Raw genomic sequence first — 13839 nt, 5'->3', positions numbered from 1 at the left:
AAAAAAAAGAAAAATCGTCAAAAGTTCCCGGAGAAAGTTTCTTCGTTTCATTTCCAGTCGCTCGTTTCCATTTCTGTTTTCCATCTGTGGTGTCCTGAAGGAAACGTCGCTGCGTTTCGTTTCGATGTGAGCAACTTTTTGACGTGACAAAAATGTGTCGTGCCTTCACCGTCTTTGTAACGTGACTTTTATTAGCGATTGTTTGATCACGGCTGAAAACTGGCTGAAATATTCAGTGTTGACATTATTTCAGTTTTGTTTTTCTGTTTTGTTTTGTTTTTTCCTCGAGGCCAAATTGTTGTCATGGTTACGATGAGCACTTTTAACAAAATCTTTATTTTTGCTTTTGATCAGACACTAAAAACTGAACAGGTTCACAGAAGCATACTTTTTTTTTTTTGCCAAATATGACTTTTTTTTTTTTTTTTTCTTTCTTTCTTTTTTTGCTGAGAAATTCTTCATTTAAAACGTCATCTTCATTTTTGAAAAAAAAAAGAAATTTGCTTAAATTTAAATATCAGTAAAGAATTCCTCATGTGAAATAATTTATGTGCTTTTTGGGTGAAACTTTCATCATTTCAGCCTTTTTGTTCTGTAAGAATTTCAATTTTATTCACGAAATTTAGTCTTATAAAAAATATATATTTTGTTTATCACAATGCTAAAATGAACTGATTCATGGTGAAATAAAGGATCTATAATATTGTTTGTTTTTACTTCGGGGGGAAAGAAAAAAACATGATTTCGGCTAATTTTCCCATAATTTCATCACGTTTCTTAAAGTATAATTTTAGAGATCTGAGAAAGACTGAGGTCTACAGTTTAAACACGATTTCATTTTATTTGACGATGTTTGTTTATTTAATCCATTTGGCCAAATCAAATGTTTTCATCACTTTTTTGGACAGAAAAGCAACACGTCTAATTTACAAATCCTTTCTGATTCAAGTACATTTTTTTATCATAAGATGTGTCCTTCCTTAAAACGGTTCTTTTCCGTGTTGTTGATACATTTTGTGATTAAAGTTTGGTCCGTGCCATAAAAGCACCACAGCTGAAACGAACCAGTCGCCGTTTCCCTTCACGTCGTAAACGTCTCCACGCGTCGTTTAATTACAGTTTAGAAGAATCTTAATTCTCTTTTTTTTTTTTTTTTTGGTTTTGTTGATGTGCCAGATCCAATCAGACACTTTTTCTCCGTAACATTGTTGCTAGGTAACGCTTGGAAGCGTCTGGTTGGCGGGAAAAACCCGCCTGACTGCAGACGTCTGGCAGGCAGCCGTTAAAAAAAGAAACACAAAAAAAAAAAAAAAAAACGTGTAAACCAGCAAATGTTACTCTTTTCAAAAAAAAAAAAAAAAATTTATTATAAAAACTGCCAATCGTCGTCCCCGCCCTCGTTTGCTCCTTCTAGGAAAGGGGCAGGAGGTGGGCGTGGCCGACCGTCGGCCCAGCTCTCGCTCTCATGGGAGAGGTGTTTGAAGGGGCGTGGTCACGTGGCGGCCCCGCCTTTTTTTTCCCCCTCCCTTAATATCGGAGAGGGGGGAAGTGGGCGTGGTCCAGATGGCAACCCCGCCCTCATTTGAACTTGTCAGAGGGGAAGTGGGTGGGTCTGGTCGCTGGCCCCGCCCCCTCTCGCTCTCCCTTGCGGGGGAGGAGCCGGAAGTGGGCGGAGACTGGGAGCATGTTTTCCCTCCTGATTGGGGGTTGATTTCCTCGCCGTGCTGTGAATCGTACGAGCTGTGATTCTGTCCTGATTTTGTCGTGCATCTGTGGGGTAACTTTGCTACGTGTGAAAATATTTTGCCAAGTGCCACGCCCCGGCCTGTGCGATGCTAACCATAATGTCTATAAAACAGGAAGTGACGTCTGCTGGCTGCTGCCTGCAGGTCCGGTCTGATTATTCTGCTTCTGATTATTATTATTATTATTATTATTAATTATTATTATTATTATGGTGACTATCATTATTATTACTTCTACTGTATCATCATTGCGACCATGATTATTCTCATAATCATTTACAGAGTCTATTGTTTTGCCATGTATTTTTTATTTTTGAGATTTTTATTTTAGTTTTCTTTTTATTATTAAAGGTAAAATGAACTAACACACACTGAAGTCTTGGTTTTATTTTCATCTTCGCTTTTTCACCAATCTAATTGTTCCTAATACTTTTTTTCTTGATCACAGCAGCTCAGTGCACAAAGATATGAACAAATAAATATTAATACTAAATATTGTAACAGTTAATTAATTAATTAAAAAATTGTGATAAGATTTTACAATAAAGACACGATAATATTTCAAACAAATACAGTCTTACTTGCAGTTGAGGCGCTGTGGCTGTAAACGTTTGTTTTCATTTCTTATAACTGAATCAAAAACCTTGAATATGTGATTCATTTTCCAGCCCAACACATCTACAGTTTGTTAAAAAAAAACAATTTTTGTGCTGACCAAAACGTTATTTCGCCACGATTTGAAAACATATGAAGGCAAAAAAAACTGAAGAGGTTGTTTGAAAAATTTAAACAAAATACAACTATATATGATTCTATTTATTGAAAATACCATGACGATGGAAACATTGCTGTCATGTGTTGTCCAGGGCAGAAACAGGCAGGAGGAAACGTCATGTAATTTGACCACAGCATCACATACAGTATAAAGGTGAAAGTATTTGTGAGTTTTAAAAAGCTCCGAATATAAAAAGACAGATAATCCAATGTAATTCAATATTTTGATCAACCTCAGCGATTTATTTTAGAGACAATGGATTTCCTTGGATGAAATTGTAAATTAATCTTATATTTCCCTGAAAGGAGATTTTTACAATTCTGATTTTATTTTTAAGGGAAGATTTAAGTTAGTACCTCCTCCGGAAATACAAACCTCTAGTATTGGATCAAGCTTCAACATTTATTTCCTGAATATTCTCTTATTTCTTTGAATTTACGCGACTTCCGGCTACGTCATGACGCCGTGAACGTAACAGTATGAGGTTGACGCTTCATCTGCTGTCGCCATGACAACCGGAAGCACCATGGAGGACGCCGCAGCTTTCAAAGCTTTCCTCATGAAACAAGACGGACCGAACCTGTGAGTTCATCCTGCTTTCCTCTCTTTTCCCTCTCTTTTCTCTCTTCTCCCTCCTTTCCCTCTCTTTTTCTTCCCCTCCTCGCCTCACTTCGGACAAACTTTGTTTCAGGTACGAGCCGCTGAGCCGCCTGCTGGTCCGGGTGATGGACGAGCGGCCGCACGGCGCCGCGGAGATCCTTGAGGAGCTGCTGGAGGAGCTGCGGTCCGGGTCCGGGTCCCGGTTCGGAGACAGAGACACCCTCCGGAGGGCCGCCGTGGAGCGGCTGGCTGAGCTGCAGAAACCCCTGTTCACCAGGCCTGAGGACCCGCTGGAGGTGTACACGCACACGCACACGCACACGCACGCAGCCGTTACGACAGCTGCTATTATAAATGTTTGTGTCAGTGAAAGGAAGTAAGACACACACTTCTGCATTCTTTATCGTTCTTTTGTTAAATTAGCAGTTTTTGTATAATAATAATAATCATAATCCTAATCATAATTTGGTTATTTATCTTTAAAGGTTACTTTCAAGTTGTCGTCTTCTATTTTCTATTTTAGCTGTTTATTTAACCCCAAAGTTTAGAGGGTTTTTTTGTAAGTTAATTTATCTGATTTAGACTTTTTTGTTTCGGCCAATTTATATGTTAGGGTTTTTTTTTTTTTGTCTGTTTGTCCGTTGTTTCTTTTAAACACCCGATTGTCAGGGTTTCTTTTTTTTGGTTATTTTTAGGTTTATTATAATCTATAATCTATTATAGGCTTCTTTTTTTCCAGTTTATCAATTTGAAGTTTTTTTTTTTAAGCCAAATTATATATTTTTTGGGTAATTTATATATTTCTGACTGTTTTTAAATTAATTCATCTGTTTTAAGCTCTTTAGTTTTTCAATTGATCTGTTTCAGGCTTTTTGTAAACTAATTTAGAGGTTTTTTTTTTTACTTTTTGTTTGAACTATACTTTAGAAGTTTTTTTTCCCAGCTTTTCAAAGCTAATTTACTTATTTTTGGATGTGAAGTTTACCTCAAACAGCTAAATGAGTTAAAACAGGAACCTAGAACAACTGAATAAGCTCCCTGCTCCACCAGGTGGACGCTTCTCCTCCTCTTCCCAACGTGAGCGAGACCTCCTTCTACCTGGAGCAGGCGGGCGTGGGCCTGGGCCAGACGGAGACCTTCAGGATCTCTCTGGCCGTCAGGCAGCTGGTGGAGTCGGAGGCGTTGCCCCGCTGCCGCCTGTGGGGCAAAGTGCTGGGCACCCAGGGCAACTACGTCGTGGTGGAGGTGGAGTACAGCGAGGAGGAGCATGGCTATGATCCTGAAGGGGAGGAGGAGGACACGCCGGACCGAGAAGAGCAAGGGGCGGAGCCTCTGGACCATGTTGGTTTCTGCCTTTATCCACCGGTTGTAACCTGAACTTTGTCGTGGACCAAAGTCACGTTACGTTACGCTAACGTTAATAACCCAAGCCATAAACCTAACCCTAACCATAAACCTAACCCTAACCATAAACCTAACCCTAATCCTAACCATAAACCTAACCCTAATCTAACCCTAACCAAAACCCTTAATTTAACCCTAACCATAAACCTAACCCTAATCCTAACCATAAAGCTAACCCTAATCTTAACCCAAACCCTAACCATAAACCTAACCCTAACCTGCTATTCCCCAAAAATTGAACATAGACACCAAAAACTGCATATACGTAATTACTTGCAGCACATGTGGGGCCCAATACATCGGGGAAACCAACACACACATAGTCCAACACTTTCTACAACACGGCCTAAAAGCACAAGAGGTGAGCGGCCTACAACAAAACATCAACTGGACACAAAAACAAAGACAACAAACAGAAAGGAGCTGGATTCATAAACTAAACATCCAGCTGGACTAAATCAAAATGACTAAACAAACCCGCCCTAAAACTCTGCCATCCGCACTGAGGGCAACCGAGAAACAGGGCAGCCTGGATGGCCCATGCACCACCAGCCCACTCACAGGACACAAATTGTGAACTACTGGGGAAAGCTGGATCCATTTTAAGCAACCTAACCCAAACCCTAACCTAACCCTAACCCTAACCTAACCTAACCCTAACCATAGGTCTATAAAGCTACAGTAAAGAAAGTACCTGTTAGTCCCATAGCAGCTAAAGACACTGTAGCATTGTCTTTCATCAGCATCAATGCTAATTCTGCTTTTGTTTCTCCAGCAGTTGCTCCCCCAGTCGGCGTACAAACCCCCGCCGGCGGTGCCCAGAGAGGCGTTGGGGACCGGCACCAACAGGTTCATGTACTACGTGTGCTCCGAGCCGGGCCTGCCCTGGGCCAAGTTGCCCCCGGTGACCCCGGCGCAGATCAGCGCCGCACGCGCCGTCTGCAAGTTGTTCACGGGGAACCTGGACAGCCCCGTGGTCAGCCACCCGCCGTTCCCCGGCAACGAGGCCAACTACCTGCGGGCGCAGATCGCCCGGATCTCGGCCGGCACGCACGTCAGCCCGCAGGGCTTCTACCAGCTCGGGGACGACGAGGCCTGCGAGGCCAACCCGGACTTCGAGGGCGTCCAGCCGGCCTTCGTGTGCGAGCCGTCGGCCTGGGTGCACCACTCGCCGCACATCCTGCAGCAGGTGTCGGAGAAAACCAACACTGTCACTGCCCATGTGTCAGCACAGAAAATGTATGCCAGCTTTGTTGCTATGGTAACCGTGTGACCTCCCCGACCTCAGGGCCGCTGCACCTGGGTGAACGTCTCTGGGAAACGAAGGGACGACTCCAACGAGGAGCTAGAAGCCGAGGAGGAGGAGGAGGAGGAGGAGGAGGAGCTGGAGGAGATGGGACCTCAGCTGCTGATGCCGCTGAACATGGATGCAGGTGGGCCCGCCTTTTAACCACGGACAGACAAACAGGAAGTGGGTGAGCTCGCGTCCAAACCGCCGTGTCCCCCCCCCCCCCCCCCCCAGAATTGTTCGGTGTCCCTCCATGGACCTGCAGACTGTCTTCAGCACTCCTCCCCCAGCACGCCGTGGCCGTGCTGCGCTCCAACCTGTGGCCCGGAGCGCACGCCTACGCCATCGGGAGGTCAGTGACACACTTCTTCTGACCGACTGTTTGATAGCTCCCAGACTAACCCCTCCCCCCCACCTCATGCAGGAAGTTTGAGAACTTCTACGTGGGGTGGGGTCTGAAGTACAGCGGGGGAGGCTTCAGCCCGCCGCCCCTGCCCCCCCCACGGAGGGAGTACCCCGACGGACCCGAGCTGGCTGAGGTTCTGGATCCTTCTGTGGAGGACGAGCAGGCGCTCAAGGACGCGTTGGAAGAGCAAAACCTGTCTTCTGGACACACCGAGGACTCGGACGAAGAGGAGGAGGAGGACGACGACGATGACGACAACTGACAAATAAATTCAGCAATGTTACAGAAATATTGTGTCCGTAGAATCACTTCTGGACTGTGTGAATGTGACTCAAGCCACATGAATCTTTTTCTCCCCGTCGTTCTTAATAAGATTCCCGTCCACACAACAGTGACTCAAAACGATGTTGTACATATGCCAGGCCTACAGGTGGTGCTGTAGCGCCGCCACAGAAATACACTACAAATGGACGACATTTGTGACGTGATTATTTTTTTTAAAGATCGTTCTGCCTCCGAAAACAACCAAACAGACGACAGGAAACTTTTTCAGCTTAAAGTTTATTTATAGTTGAAGCAGATTTTTTTTCTTCTTTTTTTTTTCTTTTCATTTTGACGTCTAAAACATTAGAAAACATTAGAAATTGAATGCTGACAGAAACACCGTAACTGTCTGTGATTGGCTGTCTGAGAGCTTAGCTCCGCCCACCTGCCGATGAATAAATAAGAAACTGGAGGTTATTTCTTTTGTGAGTGTCAGTTTGTTAAAACTGGACGAGGCGCCGTGACGTCATAAAGCGTCGTAGTCGTCCTCGTCCTCGTGCTTCCTCTTCAGCTCGCCGCCCTGCGACACCATGTTGGTGGTGATCAGGATGTTTTTGGAGCCGATCAGCGACTGGTTGATGAGGACGTTGGAGACGGCGGGCATGGACGGCGTCACTGAGAGACAAAAAAAAAAACCAAAGAGTCAGAGCCGCGTTTTCTTTTTTTTCTTCAAACCTGTGGATCAAAAACGATCCGAGCTTCTCGTCACTGCGTCCAGAAGCAGGAGAGCTTCTCTAGAGCTCAACCTTTCTGACCTCAGACCCTAATTTTTCCCGGTAAAAAGTGTCCAGAAGCTCATTTCAATATTAAAACACTTTCATTTCTACCAAGTGTTGGTTTGATTTGTATTCAATAAACTAAATTAAGTCCTCTTGGATGAACAAGGTAAAGGCAGTAGTTGAAAATCACTGCTCTCCATGAATGGATGATTTGTTTTTAACTTCATCTCAGTCACTGACATCTTTCATTGCTTTAAATGGATCAATGAAAGATTTTTTTTATTTATTTATGAAGAGCTACATGTTCTGAGTGACTGATGACTTTTAACTTTGGGATTCGTTTCATCATCACTTTCATTTTATTGCAAATAGATGAATTTTCTTGAAAACTTTGCTCGAAATGCGCAACAACTTTCAATTGTGTTTTACAAAAAGAATTCTGTCATGACAAGTTCTGTCTTTGTGTAGCTGTGTAGTTGTTGAATTGTGTCACTGTCATGTAGTTTTGCACCTATTGTGAAGTAATTGTGTAATTATTTAGTGTTGTGCAGTTTCTGTGTAACATTTCCTTTAGTTGTTTTGTAGTGGTGGTGTAGTGGTAGTGTAGTGGTTATATAGTGGTGGTGGTGTATTGTTGTGTAGTGGTGGTGTAGTGTAGTGGTGGTGTAGTGTAGTGGTGGTGTAGTGTGGTGTAGTTCTGGTGTAGTGGTGGTGGTGCAGTTCTGGTGTAGTGGTTATATAGTGGTGGTGGTGTAGTTCTGGTGTAGTGGTGGTGTAGTGTGGTGTGGTGTCTCACAGCTCTTGGTGGTGGAGGAGGTGGGGGTCTGTGAGGAGGGCGGGGGGATTTGCACGGTGAACCTCTGACCACTCAAAGCGCCCGGAGCTCCTACTTTAGTGACGGACGTCATGGTCGGAGTCCCTGAGGAACCAAACAGTGTTTTAACCCCGTTGACTCACAACCACAGGAAACACTCACACACACACACACTCACCCAGAGTGGGCGTGGCCGGGCGGCTGGAGACGGCGCCCACGCTGAGCCGAGGAACCGTGATCCGGGAAGACGCCACCTGCAGGAGAGAGGAGGAGGCACAGTGGTCAGGAGGAGGTCAGGAGGAGACACAGTGGTCAGGAGGAGGCACAGTGGTCAGGAGGAGACACAGTGGTCAGGAGGAGGTCAGAAGGAGAGAGAGTGGTCAGGAGGAGGTCAGGAGGAGACACAGTGGTCAGGAGGAGGTCAGAAGATCAGGAGGTCAGGAGGAGGCACAGTGGTCAGGAGGAGGTCAGGAGGAGGTCAGGAGGAGGCACAGTGGTCAGGAGGAGGTCAGAAGATCAGGAGGTCAGGAGGAGGCACAGTGGTCAGGAGGAGGTCAGGAGGAGACACAGTGGTCAGGAGGAGGCACAGTGGTCAGGAGGAGACACAGTGGTCAGGAGGAGGTCAGAAGGAGACACAGTGGTCAGGAGGAGGTCAGGAGGAGACACAGCGGTCAGGAGGAGGTCAGAAGGAGAGAGAGTGGTCAGGAGGAGGTCAGGAGGAGACACAGTGGTCAGGAGGAGGTCAGAAGATCAGGAGGTCAGGAGGAGGCACAGTGGTCAGGAGGAGGTCAGGAGGAGGCACAGTGGTCAGGAGGAGGTCAGAAGATCAGGAGGTCAGGAGGAGACACAGTGGTCAGGAGGAGGTCAGAAGATCAGGAGGTCAGGAGGAGGCACATTGGTCAGGAGGAGGTCAGGAGGAGGCACAGTGGTCAGCAGGAGGTCAGGAGTAGGTCAAGAGGAGGCCAGGAGGAGACACAGTGGTCAGGAGGAGGTCAGGAGGAGACAGTGGTCAGGAGGAGGTCAGGAGGGATCACAGTGGTCAGGAGGTCAGGAGGAGACAGTGGTCAGGAGGAGGCAAAGTGGTCAGGAGGAGGTCAGGAGGAGACACAGTGGTCAGCAGGAGGTCAGGAGGAGGCACAGTGGTCAGCAGGAGGTCAGGAGGAGACACAGTGGTCAGCAGGAGGAGACACAGTGGTCAGCAGGAGGTCAGGAGGAGACAGTGGTCAGCAGGAGGTCAGGAGGAGGTCAGGAGGAGACACAGTGGTCAGCAGGAGGTCAGGAGGAGACAGTGGTCAGCAGGAGGTCAGGAGGAGGTCAGGAGGAGACACAGTGGTCAGCAGGAGGTCAGGAGGAGACAGTGGTCAGCAGGAGGTCAGGAGGAGGTCAGGAGGAGACACAGTGGTCAGGAGGAAGTCAGGGGGTCAGGAGGAGGTTAGGAGGTCAAGAGGAGGTCATGAGGAGGCACAGTGGTCAGGAGGAGGTCAGAAGGAGAGAGAGTGGTCAGGAGGAGGTCAGGAGGAGACACAGTGGTCAGGAGGAGGTCATGAGGAGGCACAGTGGAGGGACAGCGGTTCGATCCTCACCTTTTTGTGCACAGACTTGAGTCTGTGGTTGGGGGCGGTCAGGCAGTAGCGGTCAGGGGGGAGGCGGGGCCCGCTGTACGGTTTGATGAGCGGCAGCGGCATCTGGTTCTTCTGACGGGCGACTTCCAGCAGGAACTGCACACGACACAAGAACCCCGGTTCGATCTCTGAACATTGTGAAGCACTGAAGGTTTGACCATCAAACAGGAAGTGGGGCGTTCAATGTCTCTTTCTCACGACCACGTCAATCGGTTCCGTCGGTAGGGCGGAGCAGCGGCACTCACGTCTCGTGGCGGCGGCGAGGTGAAGGACTGGTCCATGCGGCACTGGATGGCCAGCTTGATGTCGTCAGCGTCCACAGTGGACTTCTTGGCGTGCGTGGCGTAGATCTTGGCGTCGTCGATGATGGTGGTGACGTATCCTGCAAAGAGGGACGATGACACGCTGAGTGGACAGACCGGCAACTGGACAGGGAATCGAACCGCCTGACACTCACTGTACGTGAACTCCAGCATCTGGTTGATGACTCGAGGCTCGTACTCCGTGATGCCCATGTCCTTTAAGATCTGGATCATCACCTGCAGCACAGACCAGGAGAGACCATAAGAGACCATCAGAGACCAGGAGGGACCATCAGAGACCACAAAGGGCGGGGGGACAGCAGAGAGACCATCAGAGACCAGACTGACTGTAACACCACCTGCTGATGATCAGAGGTAAACACGGAGCCCCGGGACGACTTCCTCATCTGTGACCCGCACGAGCCAGGTGATCTAATTTTAAGTCAAACGTCTTGCGAGTCGCAGTAAAACTCACTACAAAACGCTCCATTTCACCAGAAAGTGCCTTTTGAGTTGCACGACAGGTTGAATAAACAGTAAATCAGGCTACAGTTAGCCTCAGTGGTCACGTGCTGCACGGATCTGCCTGCTGCTGCGGTGAGAAGCATCGTTTTCTGACGACATCGGAGCTCCAGGTGATCACAACTGCAGATTCATCATCACACGCTGCACAATTTCTTGTTTTAACGTCACCTGAGCATCTTTAGGGAGACTTTTCGGAACGGACATTTTCCACTCCTGCACCGGAAGCTTCAGCTCCTCTTCTTCTACTGCGGCGGGACAGACACACAGCAACAGGAGGGCGCCACGCGGACCCAGCGGCGACATGGAGAACTGCAGCACTGAAATCAATAATGCAACATTAACACTGTAACGCTACAAATTAGCAGCAGTTCAGGATCATTATGAATATGAAGAGTTAAATGCTGAGAAGGAATCTCCTCATTTTGATGAATAAACTGCTTTGTTCTTTTATTGAGCGATCTAACGTTTTACTGATCAGAAAATATAACAGACAGACAGACAGACGACAGGTGAGGTAAAATGACGTGAAGAAATTGAACATTAAACTGCAATAAAGTACCACATGCATCACGCTCACGAACTTTCATTTAATTTACATGTATCCAGTGACTCTGAGGGTCAGTTGAGCTACTCCATAGGGCCTCGTTCACCCCCCAGGTCTGGCTGGGCCCCCCCCCAGGCCTCATGGTGCTCACGTCTGGAGTGAAGTGGACAAGTTTCATCTTCAAACTGAAACTGCACAAAGACACAGAGACGCACATCATCATACTTTCCATAAAGAGAAGTTTATGACCGTTACCTGGTTAATGTTCACCTGGAGACAGGTGACACACACACACACACACACACACACACACACACACACACACACACACACACACACACACACACAGCCATGGATGCAAACAGGAAGTGGGTGAGGTGGCGTTGAACCCCCACTCCACCGTGTTTCCTCGGAGTTGTTTTGGTGTCCCTCCAGTCAAATGGGTGTCGGCAGGTGAAAACACATCACGACTGCGATGTTGGCCTAAAAGGCTCCAAGAGGACACGGACTGGAGCAGAGTTGATTGATGGCAGTAGTATTCTCAAACAGTCCTTCACCGGACCAGAAAACGGAGGTCGGACGCGGCAAGCGAGCGTTGGCACACCCTCCGGGAAGCCCGCTGCGGTTGCCGCCAATACCGTCACCGTAAGACGCCAACATTAACATGGAACGAGATGTTGAGTGGCCAGACTGTTGGTCAAAGGATCAAAATGCAGTATTTTAGCTCTCAAGATAAGTGGCTTATTGATTCCTCAAATAGAGTAAAGGCTTAGAATGTCCAGCGAGTGGAGTTGCTGTTTGATCTCTGCATTTGGACAAAACAAGAGTCATTGCGGAGGAAAATGAAAGAAAGCAGAGATTCAAGATGTCACATAAAAGCAGTAGAGATTGAAAAGATGGCATCAGGCAATGAAATGTAAAAAAACCCCAACAAAACTAATTCAAGACATGCGCAAAGCAGAAAATGAGGGCGCTTGTGAAGCAGCAAGAAAGTCAAGCAGAGATGAACCCAAGACCTGCTGGAGCCTTTTTTAAAAAAATTTTTTATAGGCTGATGCCTTCATTCTGGATAGATCATCGTTGTTCTCTCATTATGTAGATGCAGACGACTGTTATAAGAGTAAAGGTTAATATTTGATACTTTTAACATGAAGCAGTGTGCAACTCTTGATGCATTTCAATTATTCAAAGTAATAAAAGTAGCCCTCATGAGTCGCTAATGCAATGAAGTGATCTTACATTCACAGCCAATGTTTCTCTGCTTCTTGTTGCTTCCTCTGTCAGCCTCTGATCCAGATGTTTCCCTGGTGGGTGGTGGAGGCGGAGTCAGCTGGATTCTGTTTCTCCCCCCAGTCGACAACCTCAGGTTCAGATCTCATGACTTTGCATTTAATAGGTTTTATAAATAGTTCATGTTACCTGATAGACAATTTAATATGAAACATGTTCATATGTTTATTTCTTCACGTCCACTTTAATGCCATGAGACTTGAAATGAATAAGTGGCTCAATGAAACGTAGAGATTGACTCAAGTGGCTCTGATTGAGAACTGGCCTTCTTTTATTCTTTAATGTCTGTACAACAAAGCGATTGATCCTTAGAACAAAAGATGGATGTATATAATCACCACCAGTAGTGTTCACAGATGGGCACTAGGTGGTGGTAGAGAGCACTTACCCTAGGCTCCCTGGACCATGTCCTTATCAAAGTTCTTTCTTTTTCTTTTCCCCTGTGGCCCATATCGACATGGCCATCGACGTCGTCGACATTACACATTTAAATTACACCCGATACATGTAATGCTGTACAGGCTGATAATAAAATCCCCACAGGGACAATTTAAACATATCTTCTTCAGGATGGTGTGTAATGACGTCCACTCACTCATTCTTTCCTTTGATTATTTTTTTGTTGTTGATTTTAACATATATATTTTGTTTCTCAAATCTGCCACTATAAGGCAGCTGGTGGTTCCACATGTGAGCACCTGCCCCTCAAACTGAGTTGGTCCCAAGCCCAACCCTAGGGTGGGTCAAAAGTGGGTGGTGCCTAATTAGCTAGCGATTCATAGCCACACCCCCAAATATCAGCTCAATTGAACACAGTTTGTTAGCATGCTAGGCTAATACCTGTTATCTACCTTAAAAATCACACTGGTCACTCCCCAGGTCCCGTATTCACAAAGCATCCTGAGATTAAAAAGCAGCTCTTCGTGACGTCACTCTTAAATAAAAAAATCTTAGAATTCCTTGATATTTTGGATCTTTCTCAGAATATTCCCTTCCTAAGATTAAAGTAATTCACAAAGCAGCTTTAGCATGAAGAGCTGCCCCAGTGGAAAACCACTAGACGGAGTGAGGAGGACTTTTAACAAGCCTAAGAGTTTCTCAAAACAGACAAGATGACGGAAAGACAAAGAGAAAGCAAAGATGTTCTCCGTTTGTTTTAACGTCAATGATGCAACGGCGCTATGGGAATAATGTTTGCGGTCGACCTCATCGGGGATGATCCTGCTTCTCCCGAGATGAAGGCGACCTCGTCACTGCAGCAGCGTCAGTCTGAGCGTCACGGTTCTTTCACTGCCCCACGTTGGCGCTCGGTCACAGGAAGTGGCGGCGCTGCGTCTCGTCCTCCAGTGAGACCATTATAATGCATCAAGTGGTCAAAACAACCAGGACGGACAGAAAAGATAATCAAATCAATATAATAACCAGCATGTGTACAAATTAATTTTATTTTTTTCTGAGTTTCATCATCAGGATATATAAAA

The 13839-nt window shown here is 46.4% G+C and overlaps 2 protein-coding genes across 3 annotated transcripts; one reads left to right on the top strand and one right to left on the bottom strand.

Moving 5' to 3' along the window:
- Nucleotides 1-3028: 3028 nt before the first annotated feature.
- On the top strand, nt 3029-6480 carry rsph4a (radial spoke head component 4A; the record flags this gene model as incomplete). Its single annotated transcript, XM_080508503.1, has 7 exons — nt 3029-3102; nt 3212-3452; nt 4171-4461; nt 5300-5713; nt 5813-5957; nt 6047-6164; nt 6237-6480. The coding sequence occupies 7 exons, from the start codon at nt 3029-3031 to the stop codon at nt 6478-6480; spliced, it is 1527 nt and encodes a 508-aa protein (XP_080364629.1).
- Nucleotides 6481-6800: 320 nt separating this feature from the next.
- Nucleotides 6801-10755, bottom strand: taf9 (TAF9 RNA polymerase II, TATA box binding protein (TBP)-associated factor). Of its 2 annotated transcripts, XM_080509394.1 has the most exons (7): nt 10693-10755; nt 10155-10236; nt 9943-10079; nt 9659-9793; nt 8254-8329; nt 8058-8180; nt 6801-7157 (listed from the first exon to the last, which is right to left on the bottom strand). In XM_080509394.1, the coding sequence occupies exons 1-7, from the start codon at nt 10726-10728 to the stop codon at nt 7009-7011; spliced, it is 738 nt and encodes a 245-aa protein (XP_080365520.1). In that variant the 5' UTR covers nt 10729-10755; the 3' UTR covers nt 6801-7008. The 2 variants fall into 2 exon arrangements, with proteins under 2 accessions (XP_080365520.1, XP_080365519.1); XM_080509393.1 differs by having other exon boundaries at nt 9943-10236.
- Nucleotides 10756-13839: the final 3084 nt, after the last annotated feature.

Source organism: Blennius ocellaris (assembly GCF_963422515.1).
Source record: "Blennius ocellaris genome assembly, chromosome: 14".
Lineage (NCBI taxonomy): Eukaryota > Metazoa > Chordata > Actinopteri > Blenniiformes > Blenniidae > Blennius > Blennius ocellaris.
Note: the sequence above shows the minus strand (reverse complement) of the source record. Positions and strands in the feature narration are given on the sequence as shown.

Coding starts and splice junctions, on each gene's coding strand:
- taf9 (XM_080509393.1), bottom strand. CDS start 10,728: ATGTCCGTTCCGAAAAGTCTCCCTAAAGATGCTCAG. Junction 9,794..9,942: donor CCTCGCCGCCGCCACGAGAC/GTGAGTGCCGCT, acceptor TGTCGTGTGCAG/TTCCTGCTGGAAGTCGCCCG. Junction 7,158..8,057: donor CTCCTCCACCACCAAGAGCT/GTGAGACACCAC, acceptor TTTGTCTCTCAG/TGACGCCGTCCATGCCCGCC.